This window comes from Podarcis filfolensis (genome assembly GCF_964270895.1).
Source record: "Podarcis filfolensis genome assembly, chromosome: 10".
Classification (NCBI taxonomy): Eukaryota; Metazoa; Chordata; class Lepidosauria; order Squamata; family Lacertidae; genus Podarcis; species Podarcis filfolensis.
The window spans coordinates 30,063,956-30,089,034 of record NC_139612.1 but is presented as its reverse complement, the minus strand read 5'-3'; the positions used below and the strand labels follow the sequence as shown (position 1 = coordinate 30,089,034).

The window sequence follows — 25,079 nt, the reverse complement described above, 5'->3', positions numbered from 1 at the left end:
AGTGATACTTTTTTTCCGCAGCTATCAGCTCACAAGGATCGCCTCTGAACAAGTTGCACAGATGATTCCTTTCAATGCATTCTTATAATGTGCTCATGAGACTCTAATGTTGTTGAGAGCATTGCAAGGGAACTGGTTTCTATTTCATCACAGGCACAGTAAATAGTGTGTTGTTGTTGTTTTGACAATATCATATCATCTAGTGTATTCTGTATACTAGAAAGGCATCCTGATTCAAATATTTATCTACAAGAGATCATTTGCAGATCATGCACACAGCATGGATAATAATGGGCTGTGTATTTTTGTTTTGTTAAAAATATTTGAGATTTGGAAACCCTGCCTTACTGCAAGAAATTGGAAGCAACTCATTAATGTTAATATTTACAATGCATTATTGGTAAGTCCTCATTTAATCTACAAGACAGAAAATGGCATCAACTATACCCATTAGACTCAGACACAAACACAGATAAAACTTCTCCGACAAAGACACCATTTCATACATCCTGTATATATTATCCTGTATATATTTATAATGTTACAATATCTATAGTACATTGTATACATCAAAGATACAAAGTTTAACACCAAAGTATCTTAAATCACAGCGCACAAAAGGCAGACAGACTCGGTAAGTTATTTCAGTTTCTTACTGGCATCACTCAGGTGGCAACAGTGATGGGTCCAGAACTACCTGTCATCATAATGTAAAGGTAGATACAACATGCCAAAACTAGCTGCTCCTATTGATGTGCAGGGACAGGGAGGGTTCTAGTACCCATGCAGAATTCCACATAAGACACTGACCTCAGCGTCAGACAGCTCTGAAATGTCTTGTGTGCATGCACAGGGTAGATCCCAAATAAGATTCCCTCTAGTGCTTTCCATTGGAGTAAATGGGGTGTCAAGCAATTTCAGAATGCTTTATGGGTTTGCAAACTGCTAATCTTGGATATAATTTTAGCTTAGTCTTTAGCTGCTTTCATTACTCCTTTAGGAATGGGGGAAAATCATTTTTACAGAAATATTTAATGTGGACAAAATATTAGCTCTGAAAAATTCACACGGCGAAGGACATAATTGTCTTTCAGGGTAGGAAACTACAGAGATTTCCAAAATAAAGTTGGAATCCAAATTGGTTTTGGGTCAGTGTTTGAGGGCCAAATCCTATGCCTTTTATATGATACTGGAGAATCAGCAGCTGAAGTCCAAAGAAGTACATTGGACAAGCCGACACAGTAGGATTTTTGATTTTGATTTTTAATAGTACGCCCACCTGGCGCCATATCACAAACTGTTTTTTGAGCCTTCCTCAGGTTCATAATTGGCTTGCTGTGAAGCATGTAGACTGCTGCTCAGAAATCATGGGAAAACCAAAACTTGTTAGCAATCTAGGTGCATGATACTTTAGATTCTGCACTGATCCTTTATTCTTCTGTGCTGGTTTATCTGTTCGCTGAAAGAGTTTATCTGTTTGCATAAGAGTTACACATTCAGCACAATCGCATGCATGTCTATTCAGAAGTAAGTTCTACTGCGTTCAACTGGACCTACGTTCCAGGTAAGTCTGTTCAGGACTGCAACCTAAGAGCTATTACTTAGAGAAGTCTGGAGGATTCTTGTTGTGCTATGTGGGTATACATTTCCTGAACCAACTGTGGATTGCAGGATGAGGTGCTACCCATTCAGAGAACTTCAACTAAAGGATAATGGAAGTCTGTGTAGACTTGGGAGCTCTTCTGTAACAGAGAACTCTACAAATTGTAAGTAGGATTGATTCATCATCAGTGTACTCTTCCTTCAAGCACCTTGGCTTAATGCTCGCAGCTATTGTGAACAAGATAGATAGAGACAGCATCTTCTGTAGATAATGGACTTCTGTCTATTGCCCTAGAATGACTCTTGTTGTTATGGCAGCATGTGCTATTTTTTATTGCACTTAACTTTGCACAGCACTTACAGTCCTTACATTTGTCCTGTGTGGTAGGCTCCTAGTCTTCATTTTACAAATCTAAAACTGGTTCAGAGTTTGTAATTTCCCCAAGCCTACACAGTTAGTTTGTTCACTAATTCCCACTGAACACTGAAACTATTGAACAACAGTATTCTATGTTTTAGAAATGGGGGGGGCGGGTTGCAGTGTTTTGGAGACTGAGAAACAGGAGACCCCTTTCTCCATGCTGACTGTCAAGTTTTGGAATTTTAACAATTGTTTACATAATACACCATAGTGATAACCACCTCTAATTCCTTGAAGCTTGTTAGGCAATAGATCATTTCACTTCAAATGTAGAAGCAAGGGACAAGATCTGCAGGAAACTGCTAAAACCTTCACTGGCTGAAAAAAGTTAAGTAGTACACTAAAGACGATCTTACATCATCAGGATACAGCCATAAATTTTCCTCAGCCGGGAAGCTGACACATTAGGGAATTAACATACATTGTGGAACAACACTGCCCAGCAGTTAACATGAAAAGTGACTTAAGCTTATCAAAAAGGCTAAGGAAGATTTGTCTTTAATACCAGATACTTCTAGGAATTTTAGTGATAAATTAACTAACAGATTTAAATACATATTCCGACAGTCCCGTGACTCACTGAAGGTCATCATTTAGGGAGCCACGATCAAGTCATAGAACACATTTCAACTTCCCTTTTTACCCGATCTAAGGTGATAATTATTATATCAAAAATAATTAAAGGAAGTAACCCCAGTGGCATTCAAGTGGAAAATGCTAAAACACAGCTAATGTGTCAGCTGCTCAAATATGTTCTGTATATATTATACAGAAGCAGTTTTTTAAAAAAATATTTTAATCTGCCTGAAATTTTGAAGTTCAGTGCACTTCATTGAGGCAGCTACAAGGGTCTGCTAATTAGCCACTGACCCATAAAAGGTGGTAGTCTTCTTTATGAACTGACAGGGGGAAAACTGTCCTACCACTGCATTACTGAATGCCGTATTACAGCTTCTCATTGCTCAAAGTCAATGTTCATTTTTTGAACGTGAAAACTGTATGTGGCACTGTGTACTTTCACTACTCCACGTTATATATATAAAAAAGACAGATCTTTGATCATACAGTTTATGTTCCAGTTGCGACTTATCTTCATTATTTCAATTAAGAAATGAAATTATTCAGAAACTCCTTCAGAACAACCAACACACACATAATAAAAACCGAGATGATGATTATGATGATGATGATGCGCCAGTGATATATACATCATCGTTTTTTTGACCCGCTGTTACCGCTTGAAGGCTTGTTAAAGCTTCTGCTCATCTGTGGGAAATGTACAGTTGGGGTTCTCTCGGTTGGACCATACAATCCTAGGTTTCTGGCCGCAGCTGATTTTCTGAGAGGTTTGACACTGGGAAAAGGACTGAAGACTTGTGGTTTAGTAGTGGCAGCTTGGGGAGATTTTGCCACTGTCCCACTGTCACTGGGCGAATTCGGGAACTCGGATAGAGGTGTTTGACAGAACGAAGTTGATACTGATTCAACATCATCTTTGTCATTTTGGGTAAGTTCCAGGGCTTCGAGCTTCAGCTGAACAGCTGATACGTTGACGTTGGCATTGGCATCTTTGTAACTTGGTTCAGGAGACTGTCCTTCAGCAGTCCGGGCATCTGAATCACTGCCTTCGATTTCCATAGATTCAGATTTGCTTGGAGCCTCTTCTTTCCCATTGGGGCTACTGGTTTTCACACCTTCATTCTGCTCTTCTATTAACCCTATTGTATCTCCATAGCCTAGCTGGCCTTTGGCTCTTGCTATATTCTTTCGATGCACCCTAATGTGAGTGCGCCAAGGAGAGTTGAGCTTTGTTTTAAGATCTTCGTGGGGACTGGGTGACATCTTGCCTCCTGCGTGATTTGGAACATGAATAATAGCATTTTTGGAAGACCTGTTAGTTGGCTTTATCTTCTTTCCTAGCAGAAGGTGGTTGATCACTGGAGAATGGTTCACTTGAGAGGGCAGAAGACTAGTAACTGGTCCTTTATCTGAAGAAAACAAACATTTAAGAAGCATGCTATTGAATGAGGCAAGGCAAATGATCAAACATTAAAGCAAACCTGACCAGTCTGATACACAAACACATACGGGTGGGGGAGAAATTAAATTAAGTTTGCAATTAAACGCAGGTCTATCAAATTAGCACTTTCAGGAAAATTATATGAGAACAGAAACACAGCTATCCCTCAAAATTAGCACTTATCTGAATTTTGTGGTGGTGTTCTCCAATCAACCTTTCTTTTAAAAATGCATTACATTAGGGGAAAGTGCACATGAACATTAATATGCATCAGTGAAAATGACATAAAATGCATTATATGAGGGGAAATGTCTTGCAAAAATGTGTGCATTGGTCAATACCGATTATCAAAATGTGTTCATTAGGAGAAATTTGCTTTGAAATGTTGATCAGTTTTCATGAATCAGATTGCTACAGAAATGTAGAGGACATGATTTAAGAATAGAAAAATGAGTAACCGAGAGAACACAAGTTGAAAGATCCTTCTATCCCTGCTATACACTGCATTTTCCAATCCAAAACTGACCATGTGCGCTTCTCATGTCTCTCTCTTTCTTAATAGCAGGCTCCATAGTTTCTGTTGACTGGGGGGGAAATGCAACAAGAAACAGAGCATCTAGCAGCCTGAAGAAATCAAGGAAAATGTTGATTCAAAACTAAGAAAGCCATTCGGTAAGTAGGACCTATTTACTTTTAAAGAGAAAACATCTGGTACATAAGAAGCTACATATACCAAATCAGGCTACTGATTCATCTAGTTCAGCACTTACACTAACTGGCAGTATCTCTCCAGAGTTTCAGTCAGGATTATGTGACTCTACTACTGAAGTTACAGTTCAGATATGTTTAACTGAGCAGCAGTGATCCTCTTTACAAATTTCTCTGACACCTATCCCAAGCAAATAAAAATGACGATCCTAACCCAAGCCTTCTTTTCAAGGCAATAAAAACCAAAGAAAGCAAGAATGTGAAATTAAATATATTACGAAGCTATACACATACACAACAGATGAATAAATTGATGGATTAGGTACTATGGGTTGGTTTAGTTTAACCACTAAATCATGTGAATAGCATGCTAGACTCTGCCTTCTGCCTCTGCCTTGTCCTGACGACCACACAAAGGTGTCTATAACCAAGCAGCTGGGTAAATACTCCATTTCATAGAAAGAACATTCAGCAATTTAATATGGTGACCAAGACAGACCATTTCCCAGCAGAATATCCAGTCACAGAGAGACGAGAGTGCTAAAGGATATATGCAAGACGATTGATTAAGGTTAGTGAAAAGGGGCTTTGGCAATCCTGGGAAATGAAAACCTTCATCAATTTGGTTTTGCCACATGGTTGTTCTGTGCATACTATATTTCTTAGATTTTCAAAATTGCATTTCATGGGGTATTTCCTATGAAAGATGGAGCTGAAAATCCAGCCTGGGACAGGTAGGCCGTACTGTCAGATGTGGGATAAGATTCCTCACCACTGTTAGGAGGTACAACCCATCTCTAGCAGCAAAGTGAAAGTTCAGTTTCCAAATGGTTCATCCCACAGATAATACTGTCACAAAGGGTATTTACTGATCAGCAGCGACAGTATGTGCACTTTACGCTAAATCAGCGTTGAAACATATTTGTTCTAAGTCCAGCCAATTCATATCTAATCTTGTAATTTGTTGATAGTTCTGATGCCAAATCACTGTCCATCCAGTTGGGAATTCAGAACATTTCACCCCAATTCCAAGGATGCCAGAGCTGTTAGTAAAATCAGAGAAACCAATATTGTACCCAAGATTAGCATAGATATCTTTAAATACCATTATTCGGCTGGTCCCTGGGATCTAACATAATCCCAGGGTCATCATCTTCAGACCCTAACAAAAGAAAAACAAAGATCAACATCGTCTTTATAAGTGACAAGCTCTTTAGTCAGAGGAGATCCTTCCAACTACTTCATTCTTTTCTTTTTCTATATATGAACACAAAAAGATGATTTGCTTTCTCATGCACATGAAGCTAACTTGCACTTCCAAATACAAGCGATTTACCTGCTCTGATGTACACCTGATGGACCTGTTGCTGCTGTTTCTTCTTTATCCGTGAATACTGCCTTTTCAGCGCATTAATGTCTGTGGTCATACGTTCCATCATCATACTGTTAAAAGCGGCGTGGTATTCACGCCGACAGGCATCTATTGCTCCAGGGCTTAGCTCTGCAATATTGCTGGAACCTAGACTCTGCTCTTCATTATGATCTATGCATAGTAGGAAGAGAGCATGAGAAACACATCAGAATGTATTACATAATGGCAACCCCACCGTCCTTAAATCGGGGGAGGAAAAACTGTAACCTGGCATTGTCTGTACTTGCATTTAAAAGGCTGACAAGTGTTAAATCTCAAAAGATCAGCAGTAGTCAACATGAAACTGTTACCGGCCTGTACTTAAACCCTCAGGAACGGCCTGTACTTAAACCCTCAGGAACTATCAACAAAAAAATTACCATATATTCATCTTGATGTGACTTTGAATATTACTTAGAAATGCTGTTCTCAAAAGTACACAGCAAGCCATCATGGGGATGGGGAACAGAACGTAGTTAAGGAAGGGATACACTGCTCCTCTCTAAGTGCTCAGTTGTGGGCCCAATCACATTATATCTGAGATAAAATACCATTCTATCGTACAGTCAAACCTCAGTTGTCGAACATAATCTGTTCCGGAAGCCCATTTGGCTTCCGAAACTTTCGACAATTGAATCGCAGCTTCTGGTTGGTTGCAAGAGCTTTCTGTACTCAGCGGAAGCCGCGCCGGACATTCGGCTTCTGAAAAATGCTTGAAAACCGGAGCATTTACTTCCGGGTTTCGGTGTTCGGGGGCTGAACTGTTCGGAAATGGAGCCGTTTGGGAGCCGAGGTTTGATTGTACAGTGGTACCTCGGGTTAAGTACTTTATTCGTTCCGGAGGTCCGTACTTAACCTGAAACTGTTCTTAACCTGAAGCACCACTTTAGCTAATGGGGCCTCCTGCTGCTGCTGTGCCGCCGGAGCACGATTTCTGTTCTCATCCTGAAGCAAAATTCTTAACCTGAAGCACTATTTCTGGGTTAGCGGAGTCTGTAACCTGAAACGTATGTAACCCGAGGTACCACTGTACTGCCATCAGCACCAAAGAGGCAGCCATATTTCACCTATGAAGCACTTCCTATGAAACAGCCTAATGGGACTCAACGATTTAAAAAATCAGTAATAAAAACATATGTAAAAACCATTTTAAATCCAATACAGATAAAGATGGAATGAGCCATATTAATCAAATGCTCCTATACCCACCTCTCATACGCCACGGAATGGCATGGTTTGTCCTTCGAGCATTTGATTAAGGGCTGATGCCCGGGGATGGTAATCTGCAGGCCTCTAAACTATATAGCAGAACTGCAAGATAAACCCATGGGGGAAAGAGGCTCCTATGGTAATGCTGTAATGTTTACATTCTTTACCTCTGAATTGCTTTTGATACTTCTGTAGTTCTGGGGCTAGAAACCCACTGAATGGCCCAAGGCAACCAATGACATTAGCTATGGAATCTTCATCATCGAGGTCGTTCTCCTCATCACTGTCTCTAATTTTTCCCAGCCATCTACAAAAGGAAAGCACACAGACACACTGACCTGGACGTGCAAATGCATCTATAATAAACTGAACAGTGCACCAGGCTCAAGATACATAATCCTCTACATTTGTCCCTTTTATATACAGATCCTGCCTGGATTACAATATATGCTACTGGCAAGAGGTGAGGACAGACTTACCCTGAAGCTGATTTCACTGAGGCAGGAAAAGGAGTAATGTTGTATGTATATTTCTCCCGTAATTCTGCTAGCTGTGGGAAAGGGAACTGGGCCATAGAATAAACAGTCTAGGGGGCAAAAAGAAAGAGACAAGCTTTTAAAATCGGTGCCTTTTCTTTTACACTTTCGAAGCCACTGTCCATAACTCAAATAAAGGATGGCTGCAGGATTAGGCAATGTATTTCCTCATGTAATGAAACAAAAGGTGAAAGATTTGTTTTTTTGTGATGGAACATACATTTCCTGCAGGAAAGAAGATGACTGTCTCGCTGGAAATGTTAAGAGAACTGTTTGAATCAGGCAGAAAAGATAACAAGGACATGCATGCGAAACTCACGCAAATGCAAGCATTCGCTGCATTCTAAGGCATTTGTTTTCAAGGCAGTGTGTGCAAATTTAAACCATCTCTGCTGCAAGTGTGGTTGATCTATGGTCCTGCGGATGTTGCCGAACTGCAACTTCTGTCCTCTCTGCACCCACTCCAAACAGAAATTATGAACTAACAGATGTTGGAGGCATTCTTTATTGCTACCGTGACACAAAAGCAAGAAAGTGAACAAAGGGTGGAAATAATCACAAACGTTTGCTTTGCCAAAAAAGAAGTGCTGCCATATGCACTCTCTGCGAGCGTTAGCACAGGGCAAAAGTCTCTCAATTAAGGCGCGTTTCTGAATGAATAAAGAATGAGTGAGTCTGCTTGGCCTGTACTTAATACACAAAAGCTACCATAGAAACTGATCCTATACTTCTTGCCTGAAGGTGGGGGGGGGGGGCAGGAACAGGACACCACATTGCCCTGATGTAGTGCAAGCAATGAAACGTTAAGCCCTTCTGGAGATGAGATTCCTTTTGCCTCAGTCAGGAGTGTGCACAAAAACTCCAACAACATAAAACACCTCTTCCGTTTTGCGAGTCCGCACAACACCTGGCAAGCGTGGGAACAGACAAAACTGCACCTAGCCCCCATATCTCTCCCCCCCCCTTATTGGAGTTTGATCACTTTCACCTGCATCATTACTATATTCCTACAATGCTATCCCTGGGGAGAAGAATTGTAGCAGAACCTGAAAATCATTTATACCCTTTATGTCAATAGAAATGTGTTCCATATGAAACCTCTGAATGAAATTGTACCATTAAATTTTTCTGCATGTTGCTAATTTCCAGAGGTTTAGGTTATAAACAGAACTACACGTTCCTGTCCCCTTCTCTTTTAGCTGCAACAGACTGAAGTGGCTACTTCTGGGTGGGTGGGGGAACCAATATTCATAGTCCACCAAGCTGAACATAACACTACAGCCATATAGTGGTACCTCGGGTTAAGTACTTAATTCGTTCCGGAGGTCCGTTCTTAACCTGAAACTGTTCTTAACCTGAAGCACCACTTTAGCTAATGGGGCCTCTTGCTGCCACCACACGATTTCTGTTCTCATCCTGAAGCAAAGTTCTTAACCTGAAGCACTATTTCTGGGTTAGCGGAGTCTGTAACCTGAAACGTATGTAACCCGAGGTACCACTGTACTGCCATCAGCACCAAAGAGGCAGCCATATTTCACCTATGAAGCACTTCCTATGAAACAGCCTAATGGGACTCAACGATTTAAAAAATCAGTAATAAAAACATATGTAAAAACCATTTTAAATCCAATATGTAACCTGAAGCGTATGTAAGCCAAGGTACCACTGTATTTTGTACCTTCCTTTTTTTAAAAAAAATCCTCCCCAAAACAGCAAAAAATAGGTGATTTATTAAGCATCTTGGTGGGCTATCTTACATGGACGAAGGCAGGCTTCCTTTAATACTCAATGCTATCTGCCTATTATTGTTACATTTCTATCCCATCTTTCTTCCAAGGAGCTCAAGGTAGTATCCATGGCTCTCCTTCTCTCCATCTTTATCCTCAGAACAACCTTGTGAGGTAGACTGAGTGAGTGAGACTGGCCCAAGGTCACCCACTGGAACATTAGGGCTGAGTGGGGATTGAAACCATGGTCTCTTGGGTTCAATTCCAGCACTCTGACTCCTATACCACAAAGACTCATACCTTTGTAAACCCGGAACCTCTCTGAACTAGAACAGCTTTATTATGACAAATGCAGTTCAATTAAGTTTTTCACAGAGCAGAGCCCTTGAAATCGGTGAACATGGCTGACATAAGCTCAATAATTTCAAGGAGTCTGCCATGAGTAAAACTTAGCTGAATATTGCCCCATATCTTGAATTCACACATCAAACCAATCACTGAAATGCAATTTATAAGAGAGTAGGAAGCAATTTGATACTGACATTCATTGCACTCTTCTCAGTATTGTACAAACCTATTTCGAGAGCTATGTGGGCAGCCACCGCTTTGTATTTTAAAAGTACAGCACATTTGCATTATTCATAAGGTTCCTTCCCTGTCTTTAAAGTTCTTGCCAAAGTTGGATGAAAAGCGAACTGTACAAGGTTGACTTGTTATTAACAGTAATAGAACACTCTGCTTCAATTAGATTTCGGAGAACACTTTATAATTTTTGAACTGTTTTTTTCCTTCCTTTTCTGAACATAGGAACCCAGTAAGCTGCCTTATACAGGGTCAGACCTTCTAGCTCAATACTACATTTGCTTACTGGCAGCAGCTCTATAAAGGAGTCTGTCTCAGTCCTAACAGATGATGCCAGGGGCTGAATAGGAAAACCTATGCATGCAGAGAAGATATTCTACCACTGAGCTACAGCGTCCCTTTAGGATATTTTTAATACCTTGAAAAAACGTGAGCTTTGTCCAACCAGAGCAAGATTATTCCACCCTAAAGGTAAAGGTAAAGGGACCCCTGACCATTAGGTCCAGTCGTGACCGACTGGGGTTGCGGTGCTCATCTCACTTTATTGGCCGAGGGAGCCGGCGTACAGCTTCTGGGTCATGTGGCCAGCATGACCAAGCCACTTCTGGAGAACCAGAGCAGCGCACGGAAATGCCGTTTACCTTCCCGCTGGAGCGGTACCTATTTAGCTACTTGCACTTTGACGTGCTTTCGAACTGCTAGGTTGGCAGGAGCAGGGACCGAGCAACGGGAGCTCACCCCATCACGGGGATTTGAACCACCAACCTTCTGATCAGCAAGTCCTAGGCTCTGTGGTTTAACCCACAGCACCACCCGCATCCCTATTATTCCACCCTAGTTTCACCTTAATGTAGTTCATACTTACTAACCTGCATGAGTTCATTGCTATCAATCAGGTCACCTTCCAACATCTCTTGGGTTAACTTTCCCATGGTGCCATAGAATTCATCTGCAGTTTCACAACAATCTATCTGCCTGCATTGGAACACAAACATTTCCATTATCTAAACAACATGTTATATTTCTGAGTAAATATAGAGTGCGTAATCAGCTATTTGGAAAGAGGGGGACACATATAAACAGCTATAAACAGCTTAACACTAGTGATATTAGTAGACAGATATCCACAAATAGCTCTAATTAGAGAACAGGCTATTGATTTGTGTTTCAGCATCATGCAAACATAAAAAGTGAAAATACAACACTATTTCCTTGTCACACTTGAAAGTATCCCAGTGTTCAGGGGAATGAGTCGTCCAACGAAGCACCCTATTTGGGTGATTTACTCTGTGCCAATTATTTATTTACATTATTTCTTACGCCACTTTTCTCAAAGCAGCTCAAAATCATAAAAAACACTTATAAAATTTGAACTAACACGGTAAGAAGAAAAAAAGCAGATTCTAATTCAGTAATCCAACTGAAAGTGATTCAAACCATTTTGTAGTTTAGAAAGAGAGCAATCGCTCTTTAAAAGCCAGCCATCTATGATGAACTATGATCACACTGACTAACTATGCTCTGAGTAGGAAGCAATTTCAGCACACAGAGCAAAGGGAAAGGAGAGGGAAGTGTTACCAAATGTTTGATAGGACTTCAACCTTAAGTGTAGGAAGGAAAAGACTAGTCCTGTTTCTGTTCAGTTATTTCCTTATTGCAGTGTCTATGCAACTTGTCAGTGTTTTGTGAAAATTTGTTTAATCTCTACATCAGCATGGGAACCATCTGTTATTAAGTAGCAGGCCAGTAAATGGGTCCCAAAAACATTCCTGGGAATTTTCCAAAGGAAAGGGTAGTAACCATTCCATTTAAAGGAGAGGCTAGACTGCTGTCTCTACACATGTACATCCTAGATAAAATTTAGATAGAACGCTTTAGAGACATAGTTGTTTAATATTTGCACAGTTCCAGTTTGATGAGAGCTTCTTTTGAAGTTTTCCTGCCCTTCTTTCGACTTCCACAGAGGAATGATTATTTCCCCCCTTCAATGTGGTGTTTTCTCAGTGAGCATGTGATTGATCTGTAGACAGTTGAACTCTTTAGGGTGCTCTTGAGAGGTCAAAGAAAGGACAACAAGATAGTGATTCAAGACAACAGTACATGTGCCTCAAAGGAATGAAAATGATCATGACTTAGAATTCATGCAGCATCTTCTATTTCAGATTGCCAGTTTAACTCTGAAAACCGCAATCTCACTATGAGCTTCTGAAGATAAGCAACAGCAATAGAGACTCTGACAAAGACCTACTTGAAATAAATATCAGGTTGGCTTTCATCATCATAATTTATCTTTGTGTCCTTGTTTTAGAGGAGGACCCAAGGTGGATGTAACCTTTCCACCTGAGCACTCAGATCTAAACCTGAGTATTTTTGAGAAGCAATGCAAAACTATTTCATCTGACTTTCAGTAGCCAAAGATATTCAAGTATAAAACATATACAACTGTCCAATAGTCTGGTCCTATGTTTTCAATATACTGTTACCTCCCTGGGAGGGTTACAAACTAAATATCTATATAAACGGAAACAAGAGACTCTGCACTGCAGAACACTGCAAAAGAAACTGTGGCACCACCAGATCAACATCATATTTTGTATACCCTTAAGAAGTAAATGGTGGTGGTGCACATGTTGTGATCCACCTGGAATCAAGCTGTGACCTACTTTTGTTGTTGTTTAGTCGTTTAGTCGTGTCCAACTCTTCGTGACCCCATGGACCAGAGCACTCCATGCACTCCTGTCTTCCACTGCCTCCTACTTGCACTTCGTGCTTTTGAACTGCTAAGTTGGCAGGAGCAGGGATCGAGCAATGGGAGCTCACCCCGGGGGATTCGAACCGCTGACCTTTTGATCGGCAAGCCCTAGGCTCAGTGGTTTAACCCACAGTGCCACCCGCGTCCCCTTCCTTCTACAGCCCTCCATAAACCTAGCTGGGTCCTCCATAAACCTCCCACACCATTCTTGATCCTTTCAGAGCAGACTTTCAGTGATGCACCGGGAAATCACCAAGAATTGCCTACCCTACCCTAGCAACAGGAACATCTCATGAGCAAATTCTGCTCATGAGACATAAAATAAAATCGAATTGTTCTTCGAAAGACGAAGTCAAAATGAAAACTGTCTGCCTATTATGGAAAAATTTTAAATCGTGATTAGTGTTAATTGCATTTAGAAAGTAGCACTTAATTAGTTTTTTGTCTTATTTCAGGGACAACTTTTGCATCTAAACTGGCTCTTCAGGAAAGCAAAATATGTGGGCATCAGAAGAGGTGATCAGAAGCAATAATGCAATCCAGCAAAACATTTTCCAGCTGAACTAGCAGGCTTCTGCTTGCAATTACCCTTGAAGTCAATGACAAAAACTTGTTCACAAAAGGACTGGGTCTTTTTGCTTTGAATGTAACTAACTGGGAAAAGAAATAAGTTGTTCCAAGTATTATTATTATTATTATTATTATTATTATTATTTAAAGCATAAATCTGAATTTATGTGTCTTAGTACTTTATTTCAGAAAGCTTTTTCAAGTTCTTCACAAGCGATGGAAATGATTCCTAAAGCCCTTGCTATTAGCTTTTTTAATCAATTGTTCTTGACAGCCACTAGAATATTTGTTAGAACTTGTCCCAAAATAAACACACTTCTTTTAAAAAAATAATCCTTTGAATATAATTAGTTTATTCAATTACCAGGGTGTTTCTTAGACTTTCATTAAGGGCTGCAAACACTCTGGGTGGAATTCAATTAACTCCCTTGTACTCAACAAAAGGGCTTTTGATCCAGCAGACACCTCTGCTAATGGAAGAGGAGGGGAAGGAACTGTTGCTGATACCCCCTTTCCTCTTCTGCAGGGTCCCTCAAATCTCTGGAGCTGATTTTGGGGAGGTGGACACCAAGAGTTGCATTTGGGGGAGGGGTACCTGGCAAATAGTGAGCTCCCTTCCTCTTCAGTTAGTGGGCGCCTCTCCTGGACAAAAAGCCTGTGTAAATTTTGTGGGTTGGATCCAGGCCGTCTTTTGTGGACAGGAATCCTCCCTCTATGCAAGGCTTCTGATTCAACAGAAGGCTCCCTCCCACCCCGCCACACAGTGTCGGAAGTAGTGCTGGCTGCAACTAGCAAAGATACTTCTCCACTGGCTGCAGCAAAGTCTGGATCCAACCCCATAATATTCCCATTAAAGGTAAAGGTAAAGGTACCCCTGACCATTAGGTCCAGTGCACGCTCATCTCACTTTACTGGCCAAGGGAGCCAGCGTTTGTCCGCAGACAGTTTTTCCGGGTCATGTGGACAGCATGACTAAGCCACTTCTGGCGAACCAGAGCAGCGCACGGAAACGCTGTTTACCTTCCCGCTGGAGTGGTACCTATTTATCTACTTGCACTTGACGTGCTTTCAAACTGCTAAGTGAGCAGGAGCTGGGACCAAACAACAGGAGCTCACTCCGTCACGGGGATTCAAACCGCCGACCTTCTGATTGGCAAGCCCTAGGGCTCTGTGGTTTAGACCACAGCGCCACCAGTGTCCCTTCAATATTCCCATTAGCAAAAAAATAAAATAAAATACAATGGAAACCATGATAGCTGTCCCAGACACTGTCCCAGTATATAAACCGTTGCATTAATCTTGAACATAATACTGTTTTGGCCTAAATATAAGACACACCCATAAATAAGCCGCAGCTTTAAAATTGCAGTGGGGAAAAGAAAAAAAAGAAAATAACCGGGCTGCTTCCTAGGCCGGCCTTCCCCCCCTTCCCCCTTCCTTAGGCAGTTCAGGGGAGGCAGAAGCAGTGGGCGGGCTGCGGGCAGTCGCTCCACACACTCTGGGAGGGGGGAGAGCCCACCGCTTTGCTAACGGCCTCCCCCCTTTCCCCCGATGGAGGCTTGGGAGCGGCGGACGGGTTGTGTGCCATCGCCCCATGCTCCAGTCTGCTCTCTGGGGGCGAGGGGGGGGGGAGCCGCGCCATGTAAGGTCACAAATATAAGCCACACTTATATTCTGCATAGGCGGAATTTGGAAAAAAAAGTGCTGCTTATATTTGGGCCAATATGGTAAATGTAATGTTGTACATGATCCAGTTACAGTTGTACCTTGGCTCCCGGCCAAATTGGCTCCTGAACGATCGAAACCCAGAAGAGAGCGTTCTGGTTTTCAAACGATTTTCAGAACCTGATCGTCCAGCGCTGCTTCTGATTGGCTGCAGGGCACTCCTGCAGCCAATCGGAAGCAGCGCCTTGATTTTCTAATGGTTCCGGGAGTCGAATGGACTCCTAGAATGCATTCTGTTCGAGAACCAAGGTATGACTGTATATGAATCACTAAGGAGGGCGATTCAACTTTTGGGATATGTTTTAGGAGCAATGTCAGCTGCTGCCTCACTACCACCAACCCACAAAACAACTGAACTGTATGTAACATAGCTGCATCGCAAAGCACGCTATATGGGTCAACTGGGATGGAGAAGGAAAAAAGAATGGGCATCACTGTCAGAACTTCAGTACCATTTCATATGGTACTTCCAACCCTCCAAACAACTATTCAGTATCATTTCCTTTAGTCGTAGGCTGAAAGTATACTTACTCTCCCAGCTTTGCCCAAATAGCCAGCGCTACTCTCAGTATAATTTCTGACCCTTCGAAGAACACAGAATCCCAGATTTTTAGAACTGTATGGTTAGGAAGGCATGTAGCAAACAAGGTCAGGAACCACTGCATAGTGAAGACATTCGTGAGTGGGGGCTCGTAACCGCCTGAAACAGAAAAAAATAGAACAGATCCACATCTATTCCCTGAAAGTATTTGTCTTAACACAACCCATAAGGAAGAAAAATACAGGATTGCAGTAACAACAAATGATTCCATTCCATTCATTTTTCGGTTTGCCATAGATCCAAGGAAGCCAAACACAATTGATAATATGCTAGCAACATTCCTCTATGGAATAGCATTGCTCAGCTTTTACTAATGTCGGAATCCGGTAGGATTTTTACCCCCCTCAAGCCTTCTGAATTGGTATCATAAACTGAACAGCGGTGTGGGAGGTGATTGGATCAGGAGTGTAACAATAAACTCTGTTACACTTGCATTTCTACTTCCATCAACCCATCTCTTCCTCTCTTTTACATAAAAATAACCCTGCTTCATCGGGCCAAAGTCCAGCATCCTGTTCTCACAGTGGCCAACTAGATGCTTATGGGAAGCCTGCAAGCAACGCCCAAATACAACAAGTAAGTGGGATTAGGTATCAGTATTTGCATGTCAAACTCCGTAGTATCCCAATTTTCAATGGAATGGTTTGTCCAATTGCCCAGCACTCTCTTAGCATCTTTTAACTCTGCAGTGATGATCAATTATTTATTGAACTTTCTTATGCTGCTTTTCAAGACAAGAAGTCTTTCCGAAGCAGTTCACAGCCATAATTTAGCATTTAAGAAAAAATACAGGAGATACCTTAAAAATGTAAATTAACACAGCAGCAAAGAACAGATTCTCTCTCAAACCAGTAACCCCAACTGGAACAGTTATTACTATTTTCACTATGATGTTTGCTATTTTTAAAAAAATCTGATACAAAAAAAATATATGAGGGCCCTGTGATAATCATCTGAGGTCCTTCGTCCATGAGAAACCCAGAGCATCGCAACACAAGAAAGGGCCTTTTCTGTGGTGGCTCCCCACATGTAAAATGCTCTCTTCGGAGAGGCTCCCCTGGCACCTTCATTACATATCACTGTGCCAGGCAAAAACTTCTCTCTTTAACCAGACTTTTGGCTGATTAACATTCTACATCATTTTAAATGTGTTTGTCGGGGGAACATTATCGGTTTTGTTTTGTTCTTGCTTTCATTATGTATTTTGTGTTCTCGTTATGTATTTTTATGTTGTGGACCACCTTTATGTTGTGGATGAAGGACGGGTATACAAATTTAATAAATAATAATAATAATTAGTTTCACCTCAAATATTTGTTAAGTTTTAAACAGGCTAATATGTTTTTTAACCTCGTGATCAGATGCGTTCTAAAGGCTCCCAGGGCAAAGAAATGTTATAGGAGCGAAGAAACAGAAAACTAACAAAGAAAACAATTGGAAGGCATCTGTGCCGGCATCTACCTCCGCTTTCCCTGTTGGCAGCTCTTTGAAGAGTATCCAAATGCTGTGACAGTTCAGGAAGTTTCATTCTCAAGAGGTCTCGGAACACGGCCATGTCGACAGATAGCGCTCGGAGGTTATTGACAAAATAGCTGTCAGGCAGCACTTTATCAATTAAGTAAATCATAATCTGAAAACAAAGCAGAAAAGGCTGGCAGCTAGTAAGGGTCCTGCAGAATCACTGTGGTTGAATACAAATTTTTCCATGCAATTCTCTATCTCTACTTGTATTAAAGGTAAAGGGAAGCAGGTGGTGCGGTGATCTAAATCATTGAGCCTCTTGGGCTTGCCGATCAGAAGGTCAGTGGTTCGAATCCCCGTGATGGGGTGAGCTCCTGTTGCTCTGTCTCAGCTCCTGCCAACCTAGCAAAAGCACACCAGTGCAAGTAGATAAATAGGTACCGCTGCAGCGGGAGGGTAAACGGCGTTTCTGTGCACTCTGGTTTCCGTCACAGTGTTCCATTGCGCCAGAAGCGGCTTAGTCATGCTGTCCACATGACCCGGAAAAATGCCGGCTACCTCGGCCTGAAAGCAAGATGTGCGCCACAACCCCATAGTCGCCTTTGACTGGACTTAACTCAAAATCCCCTGCATTCCTGTGTAAAAAACACCCATACCCTGCTTCGGGGGACTTTATCCCCACTGCCGAACTATTCTGATAGAAAAAATTCAAAATATGGGTAAAAACAACACCTTGCTCAGTAGCGTCACTCACTTTTAAAGCATCTCCCTCGTTGCCTTCCATTACTTCAAGAATGAGGGCGGCCAGAATGTTAAAGCCTTGACAATATCCTACAGATTTGTTCCACCTGGCATAAGCCAGTAAAACACGTTTTAATACCACTCTGTCTTGCTCTGCCTCCTGGCCACAGTAAGAACTGCATCCAGTTCGATGAAGATCCTAAAGAAAGTGGAGGGGGGAAACAGGGAATAAGGTCTCAGCAGAAGCTCCTTTTATGGCTTTTACATTGTTAAATTGAAGCACACACTCTAACGTCAGCCCTGTTTTTATTTCCTGAATTAAATTGACTTTGCACGATGGAGCGGAATCTGCAAATGTCCAATTCCAATATGAAGTAATTTAGTAGCTTCAATATCCACACCCTTTATCTACTGACATGCTCAAGGAGGTTAATTGAATAAGCAACTGCCACCGGTCAATATAAAATAGCAACAAAATAATCATTGTGCAGAAAGTGGATTATTTCTTAAATGGAAAATTAGAAACACATTTTCTGCTGTCAGCAGTTAATATCGTATTGGGCAGAAGCAACAGCAATATAAAAGCCTGCTACTTAATCGTTTGTCTCCTAGTTCCCAAGTTAACATGCTGGTATATTGGAATAAATACCATCCTGGGGGTGAAGGCAACAGGCAGCAGCACCCTGAAGCTAACATTCGTAACAAAATTTTAAGAAATGAAGACATCCCTGGGACAGAAGGCAATGCGCTTTCTAGCCATATTGAAACAAACACGGAACAGGTGCATTTTATCAGGCAAGCTGTAAATTTTAACATTCAAAGGGAGGTTTCAGATAGCTTGCAAAGTCCCATCTGTCTCTTTAAAAGCATGCCTTTAAATCAAACAAAGGCTTATAAAAGAGCAGAATGAAAATCCGAGTAACGTGGATGATGTTAAGCGGCAATTCAAAACGTTAAACTACTGCAATTTTAAAAGTTCACTATTTGAATGAAATGCAGAAAATTCTAATTACAGAATTTGTTTTTTCTGGAACCAGCGGAGAAGTTCCAGTGAGCATGTACAGTGCACTAGTCTCCATGCGCATGAGCGCACACGTGATGCGTTGCATTTAACTAAGTTCTTCTCAGTGCAAACCCACTAAAATTAAGTGAGCCGCGGCCAATAAATTCAGTGGGTTTACTCGGAGTATGACAAACATTAGATACAACAACCCCACATCTTGAGTAGATACTGCAGCTCTCTCAAAAGCAACATGTAAAATTCTAGAAAAATTTGCAGACTTGCACTATATAATTGCATGACCGGAATGACTTCTGCTTGAATAACAGGACTTCCCTGCCATTCTTCTGGTCCTGTGCTCTCTGCGGGAGAACCTCTACAAAAGATATAGGGGTGCACAGGGGAGGAAAGGGGGGGAATATTCTGTTGTGCCTTAGTGTGAATTCCACCCTATATGCTCATTTTTGTCATTGTCGTTTTTCCTTTGTTACACTGTACATAGGAACTGACAGTTGTGTCACTCAACTGCCCCCCTCCCCACTGTTATTTTACACTGCAGGGGTGTGCTAGCTGTTGTTTAGAACCCAAATTTTGGTTTGTGTGCCAAACATACAGGCAAACGTTGGTTTACACTTTGTGCTCCCCCCCCCCCCGCCCCCCGCCTCTTCCCCAAGAGCCTCCAGATACTATTCCAAACTGCTTATTGCTGCTGAAGAAATACCTTCTCACCACTGACTGGCAACCACAAGGCGGTGGTATAAGCAAGGACTTCACTGCTTAGAATCCTTTAGGTTACTCAATGCATAATCATCTCACACAGCACATTCTTCCATTTTATTTCATTCTGCCCAGGAGCCCTTCCCTCTCTTAATTTTTATTGGTGCGCCCTATTGCTAGGACCTTGAATGTGCATAAAGCATATATCGCTTCCTTTCTTTTTAATTAGCAATGATTTTCCCTCACCTCCAATTGCACATTTCCTCATGCCATCTTGTATTCATGCTGTTCACGAGAATTGCACCCTCTTATAATATTTAATACATAATCTATTTATTGCTAATTAGTGCTTTGGTATCTTTGTCTTCTTTTGCTGTTACGCTGGAACCAGTGGGCTTGATTCAGAACCTGTCAGTCATAAGACACCTGAAGAGAGATCTTTAGAGAGCACTGTCACCAGCCTTATCTGCTGCCCTTACACTAAGGAAATCTGCAGAGTGAACATGATTCTCTCCCCACTCTCATTTTTAGCTTCACAATAACCTTGCATGGTAAGAAAGGCTGAGACATAGTGACTGGCACAAGGTTAGCCAATGAACTTCATGGATGAGTGGAAATTTGAGCCTGGGTCTCCTCAGACCTGGTCCAATACTCTAACCAAGGGTGGGCAATCTGTGGCCCTCAAATGTTGCTGGACTTCAACTCCCATCAGCGCCAGACAGCCATGGATGATGGGAGCTGTAGTCCAACAAGTTCTGTAGAGTTGCAGGTTACTCTTGTCACTACACCAACTCTTTCTTCATATTTGTTATGACAGGATCAGATGCAGGCACGATCAGATGTTGATGCTTTTATTCATTGCAATAGCTTGTTTTCAATGTCAGTTATACTCAGACTTGTTGAAATTAATGGACAAGACTAAATTAGTTCCATTAATTTCATGGGTCTATTTTGAATAAAACTTAGTTGGATGCAACCCTGTTCCATTTTATATAAGCAGATTAATAAGAAATACAGTTATCAGAACACAGAAATTGGGCAGGGGGAGAGAGACACACAAACACACTTCTTTGTTTCCCAAGAGTTACATTGTATTGGCAGTTATAGACCATTAGTAAGCAAGAGACAAAACAGTTATGTTATTAATTTTTAATGTGGCCCTGTACAAATAAGCTCTATAATTTATACCTACCAATTAGGATCAGTATTTTCATACAGAACATTCAGAAATTTGTATAACCTTACTAAGACCCACCGGGATAGCTCTATCGGTAGAGTATGATACTCTAAACTCAAGGCTGTGGGTTCGAGCCCCACATTGGACAAAAAGATTCCTGCATTGCAGGGGGTTGGACTAGATGATCCCTGTGGTCCCCTTCCAACTCTAGAATTCTATTATTCCTATTACAAAGCTTGGCTGTAGTTCTCATCAAGGTGGTTTATTTCTACCTGTTCTCACTCTGGGCTATACCACCTCAAATTGCATTTTGGGGCTTACATAATGGAATTCTCATCCACAGAAATAAAATGCCTGCGCATAGAAAACTAAAGTGTCTTGGAGAAAGGTTCTTGCCTGACCTCTTATATTCTTCCACATCAAGTTTCACCTGCAGTTTGAATGATCCAGGCCAAATAACAAGTTTGCCAACTCATAGTGAACAAAGACTTAGGCACAGTTGTTGTGGCGTTTGCCCTCCTAGGTGTGTGACATCATACTGGATTCATAAGGAAAGGGTTAACTAATTGTAAAATGACTGACCAATGGGAACCCAAGGGGAGGAGTTAGAGTTAGAGTTAGGGTGGTTGGGAAGTCAGTCTGGAGTTAGAAGAGGGTAAGACTGTGGGTTGGGCTACTGTGATGTGAGAGAGTTTGTTAAGAGGAGTCAGTCAAACAGTTGAGATAATCAGTCAGAAGGTACAGTGGTACCTCGGGTTACATACGCTTCAGGTTACATACGCTTCAGGTTACAGACTCCGCTAACCCAGAAATAGTACCTCGGGTTAAGAACTTTGCTTCAGGATGAGAACAGAAATCGTGCTCCGGTAGTGCGACAGCAGCAGGAGGCCCCATTAGCTAAAGTGGTGCTTCAGGTTAAGAACAGTTTCAGGTTAAGAACGGACCTCTGGAACGAATTAAGTACTTAACCCGAGGGACCACTGTATTAGGAAGGTATAGGCCAGTAAAGAAACTAAAGTTAAGAAACTGGCAGGAATATTATCTGAGAAACCATAAACTTGTTAATGCTTATAAAATGAACTTGTTTATTTGGTTCAATTTTAACAACTGTCTGGACTCAGTGTTTTACCCGAGAGTAACAGGTTGGTGGCAGCGGGGAAGCGAGCACAGTGGTGGCACAGGGATCAATAGATCATTAAACATCCAGGGACCCTGTGTGATCGCCGCAGTTGTAGATTGTTCACTGTGGTAATTTTTATTTTATTGCATTTAAACCCCACCTTTAGGAGCTCGAGGTGGCATACATTCCTCATTTGATTCCCCCCAACAACAACCCTGTGAGGTAGGTTAGGCTGAGAGGTAGCGACTGACCCTAGGCCACCCAGTAAGCTTCATGGCTGAGAGGGAATTTCAACCTTGGCCTCCCAGTTTGTAGCCCAACGATTTAATCACTACACCACACTGTCTCCTGTAATGTGAAATTCATACCAAGGGCTACCTGATACATGAAGCAATTCTACATTCACTTCATGCTGCGGTATATTTAAAAGGTCTGGGGTCAGGTAGATAATATGAGAAGCTTCCTTGAACAACATCATGGTAGGGAGTAGTTCACACATGATAATAGGCTACTTTGCATGTGGGAGGTGGCCTTGAAATTTGGAACTGACAAAACTAAGACAAGTATATTTCTAGAAATGCACTGGGGGGGGGATAATTTGCCAATGAGCATAATAATTCAAAAAGTAATGCTAATAAAGGAGTATTTTAGGACCAATCTTTATTCTGAGCTCCCTTTTGCCATTTCGGAAGCTTCCATGGTAAACAGAACCTGCTTTTGGAAGTAGTGAACAACTCGGTCTTATTTTAAAAGTTTAGCAGGTCATTATTCCATTAATCTTCCTAGCTGTTACCAGTTCCCATTGATCTAATTGAACAATGGGCAAAGAAATAACTTCCTTGCACGCTGATAATATGAACGTAAATTTCAGGAAAACAAGCAGGAACATATACAGCCATGAACAATAAACTAATTAAAATTGCTTAAAGTACCTTTACAATCTGAATACCCATGGAATCATCGTCAGGATTGCTTCTGTCATTGAAAGTGAAGCGCATTGTTTTATCCCAGTCAATTGCTATGCTCCTTAAGTAATGATCTGCCAAGGTGAGCCAGACCTTAAATAATAAAAAATAATGATGATTTTATTATTTATACCCCACACCCAAAAGAGATTCCCCACCCCCACAAAATAATTGTGAGTCATCCCTCCTTTAAACAGTTTATAAATAAGTAAAGCTAATCAACAAGTTCATATCAGTCTGAAGCACTATGCAAACAAGCTTTCAAACAGTAGCATGGCAAGACAGGAACTGGCTGCCCTGGGCGCTGCAGGGGACCGCATGGCATCACTGGGGGTGGGCATTGGAGCTTCAGGGCGGCACAGGAGTTGGTTGGCAGTACTGGTGATGCAGTTCAGGAACTTTGGGCGTTCTTTTATAAAAAAAAAGCTCCGCCCCAGGCAGTTGCTAAGGCGCTTTCAAAGTTATTGGACCAACACCTGAACAGTGAGTGCAATCGTTTTAGTTATACAAAATCACTGCATCTCTGCAGACTGCATACTATTTCATGGTAGCGAGTCAAAGGCACAGCTCACCTATATATTGCATAACATACCATGCTCATATGAGCAATTCTCTCCCACAACGCAGATGTAGGAAGAAGATTGGGAAATTGTGTCTCTTTACGTAGTGCATGCAGCAGAATATACAAAGGTATAGAGTTGGATCCACACTTACTCATGCTAAGAACACACTCGCTGAAATCAACGGGGCTTAACTTAAGCTACATTGATTTCAATGGGTTTAATCTAAGCATTACTAAGTCTGGCCCTGTTCCACAGGATGTAAAGTTGGGCCAGGAATCGGCTTTACTTGCTGAACAGCAGCCTGAAGGAGAAGAAGGCAGTGACTCCACTCTTTTTACATTCAGGATCTCTTCACAAAACAACTGGCCTAATTCACAGCTATCAGTCACCAGAAACTGAGATAACTTCACTAGTGCCAAGCTTGAGGCATTAAATCATCTGTCAAAGTTATGAGCACTGGCACAAAGATTGGGTTTCTTTTTTCTTTTTTTGAATTTACACTTCAGATGAATCCGGTCACTAAAGAATACCTCTATGTTCATTCTTAAATCTAGAAGGAACATGTAGATGTTTATCCAATAATGAAAGTTATGCTCATTGAAATCCACAGGACACAGAAGGTTAGAGCTTTCCTCACCTTTCTCCTCCACTCCTTTGGTATTCCTGTTGGCAGCCTAGCCACTGCTTTGAGAGCATCGTGCCACTAAAAAAATAACCACTGAGACAGATTATTCCAGTTCAGAAACATAACTGGCCATGCAGCACATTATCAATTTAATATATTTACCATGAACTTAAGTACCAAGTACTTAAATACCCGGTTACCCAATTAGAAATGATCAACATGGAGAGGAAAAACAAATCTGCTGCTTAATTATTCATTCATATTCTAGAAACTACAAAAATAAAAATAACACAATGGACTTTAATCCTTTTAGCTTCTTAGCTGTATAGAACGATCTGCTGTCACAGAAAAGGAAACTGTTGAGGTATCAAAACACCACTAGTAACAAGCACATTTGCAACGGAAGTGATTGCTGTATAGGCTCATTTGGATAACACTCCCACTTCACAGGCCAGTGCAAATTTTAAATAAATATTTGTCCATGAATTCAGAAGACCTTTTGCCACTTATAGATGAATAAAAATAATAAATTACCTGCTGAAAGCCATTCTGACCTAAAGATGGCTCAAGTGTAAATTTCAACTTGGTGTCAACTCCTATGCAGTAAAATAAAAACCAAAAAAACCAGTTACTAAAATATTGGTTTAGGGATTAAAGAAGAAAATTATCAGATAACCATAAACATGTGAATGTCCCCAAATATCTAAATCAACATATGGTAATGATACAATTTTTCACATACAAAACTGGGTATTTACTCTGGGTCAGAGACAACTCTAGAGAACAGGTAAAAACACATTAGGCAAAAATAGGTGGGTACAGCACCTACACATGGAGGGAAACACC

At 41.3% G+C, this 25,079-nt stretch overlaps 1 protein-coding gene across 5 annotated transcripts in view; it reads right to left on the bottom strand.

Annotated features, from left to right (window-relative positions):
• Positions 1-495: 495 nt before the first annotated feature.
• The window catches only part of TBC1D30 (TBC1 domain family member 30), a 42,863-nt gene continuing 18,279 nt past the window's right edge, over positions 496-25,079 (bottom strand). For 3 of the 5 annotated variants that reach the window (XM_083574459.1, XM_083574461.1, XM_083574463.1), the window contains 12 exons: positions 24,768-24,829; positions 24,246-24,311; positions 23,013-23,138; positions 18,080-18,265; positions 17,326-17,494; positions 15,795-15,963; positions 11,086-11,191; positions 7,851-7,957; positions 7,539-7,678; positions 6,088-6,294; positions 5,857-5,913; positions 496-4,011 (listed from right to left, as the gene is read on the bottom strand). In XM_083574459.1, the coding sequence (XP_083430585.1) occupies positions 3,233-4,011; positions 5,857-5,913; positions 6,088-6,294; positions 7,539-7,678; positions 7,851-7,957; positions 11,086-11,191; positions 15,795-15,963; positions 17,326-17,494; positions 18,080-18,265; positions 23,013-23,138; positions 24,246-24,311; positions 24,768-24,829 (2,174 nt within the window). In that variant the 3' untranslated portion in view covers positions 496-3,232. The remainder of the gene's footprint in view (positions 4,012-5,856; positions 5,914-6,087; positions 6,295-7,538; positions 7,679-7,850; positions 7,958-11,085; positions 11,192-15,794; positions 15,964-17,325; positions 17,495-18,079; positions 18,266-23,012; positions 23,139-24,245; positions 24,312-24,767; positions 24,830-25,079) is intronic. The other 2 variants (XM_083574460.1, XM_083574462.1) reach the window with 1 other exon arrangement.